Here is a 1,203-nt window from a genome sequence, read left to right on the forward strand (position 1 = left end):
CCCCTGGGGAGGGGGTAAACTTTACTATAGTTTATATAGGGAAATCACATTTTGGACCAACATTTGTTTAATTTCCATTGGAAGTAATTCAATTTGGGTTAGCATTATCAGTATTAGGTAGCAGTTTGATAGTATGCACATATCAGCCCTGACTGACCCCCCAGGGCTGATGGGTGGGGCCAAAAAGGGTTGAATTGACTGAAATTTCAAAATCTACTTCTCAAGACCCAGATATGGTAGAATCAAATACTCTTCATAGATGGAAGGGTCTTAACTCATTCACCCCTGAAATTTCATAATGAACTATTCCAACATTTGAATTGGAAGAGTTCAAAATTTATTATGGTTTATAATGGCAAATGATACTTTGAATATTACATGTTAATAACTTGATTGGAATTATAACCTTGAGTTGACAGTTTGATACTTTGAAAATTTTGAACCAGCCCTACCCCCAAGGGCTGTAGGGTGGGGCCCAAAGGCGTCAGTGTGCTAAAATTTCTTCATTTTCCTTGTTTAGAATCAGAAGTGCTAGTTTCAAATACTTTTTAGTCTGAAATCTGTATGCTAGATATTGAATAAGGTGGTTTTATTGTTTTTTCCTGGAAAAAGGCTATTTTAACCTTCTAGGAGTCAATTGATTTATTTTAGCTGTTAACTTGCCTGGAATTACACATCAATTTTTTATGCCTGCCATGTTAAGTGGGAAGTACATAGAGTTACCATTCCCATCAGATCTCGTTGTATCCCATCCCGCCGTGGCACATCGATCCCTGTTCTGATTCTGTGACATCACTAATTCAATTTCTTAATGTATACAGAGGTCAGTTATAAGTTTTTCTCTTTGAACAGTTGCTATCCGCTGGTGAACAGAAGAAACAGTGTGTACAGGATGCGTTAACACGCCTGGAGAACGCGGGACTTGTCTGTGTTCGACGGGAGAAACAACGCTATGTGCTGGAGGTCAGTAATTCTATCTATATCATCCAAAAATACCACACACTACTTAATTATCTCCCTTGACTCAATTTCTGTTCCTTAAAAGTTGGTCAGAGTAGATGTGAGGAAACTTAATAGCATTCCATTGAGTTATCTTAATGGTTACTGGCCAAATATCACAACCCTGCATATATCAGTATTCAAAAAAAAGTTCTTTGAGTTGATGGACAGATGACAGACACTGTACCAATAATTACCATATGT

The 1,203-nt window shown here is 37.6% G+C and overlaps 1 protein-coding gene across 2 annotated transcripts in view; it reads left to right on the plus strand.

The window, feature by feature from the left end:
- Nucleotides 1-1,203, plus strand: part of LOC110457153 (CST complex subunit STN1-like) — a 35,201-nt gene that overhangs the window by 25,274 nt on the left and 8,724 nt on the right. For both annotated transcript variants that reach the window (XM_021508267.1, XM_021508266.1), the window contains exon 8: nucleotides 853-963. In XM_021508267.1, the coding sequence (XP_021363942.1) occupies nucleotides 853-963 (111 nt within the window). The remainder of the gene's footprint in view (nucleotides 1-852; nucleotides 964-1,203) is intronic.

The sequence above is a fragment of the Mizuhopecten yessoensis genome, unplaced genomic scaffold (genome assembly GCF_002113885.1).
Source record: "Mizuhopecten yessoensis strain PY_sf001 unplaced genomic scaffold, ASM211388v2 scaffold9031, whole genome shotgun sequence".
Taxonomy (NCBI): Eukaryota; Metazoa; Mollusca; class Bivalvia; order Pectinida; family Pectinidae; genus Mizuhopecten; species Mizuhopecten yessoensis.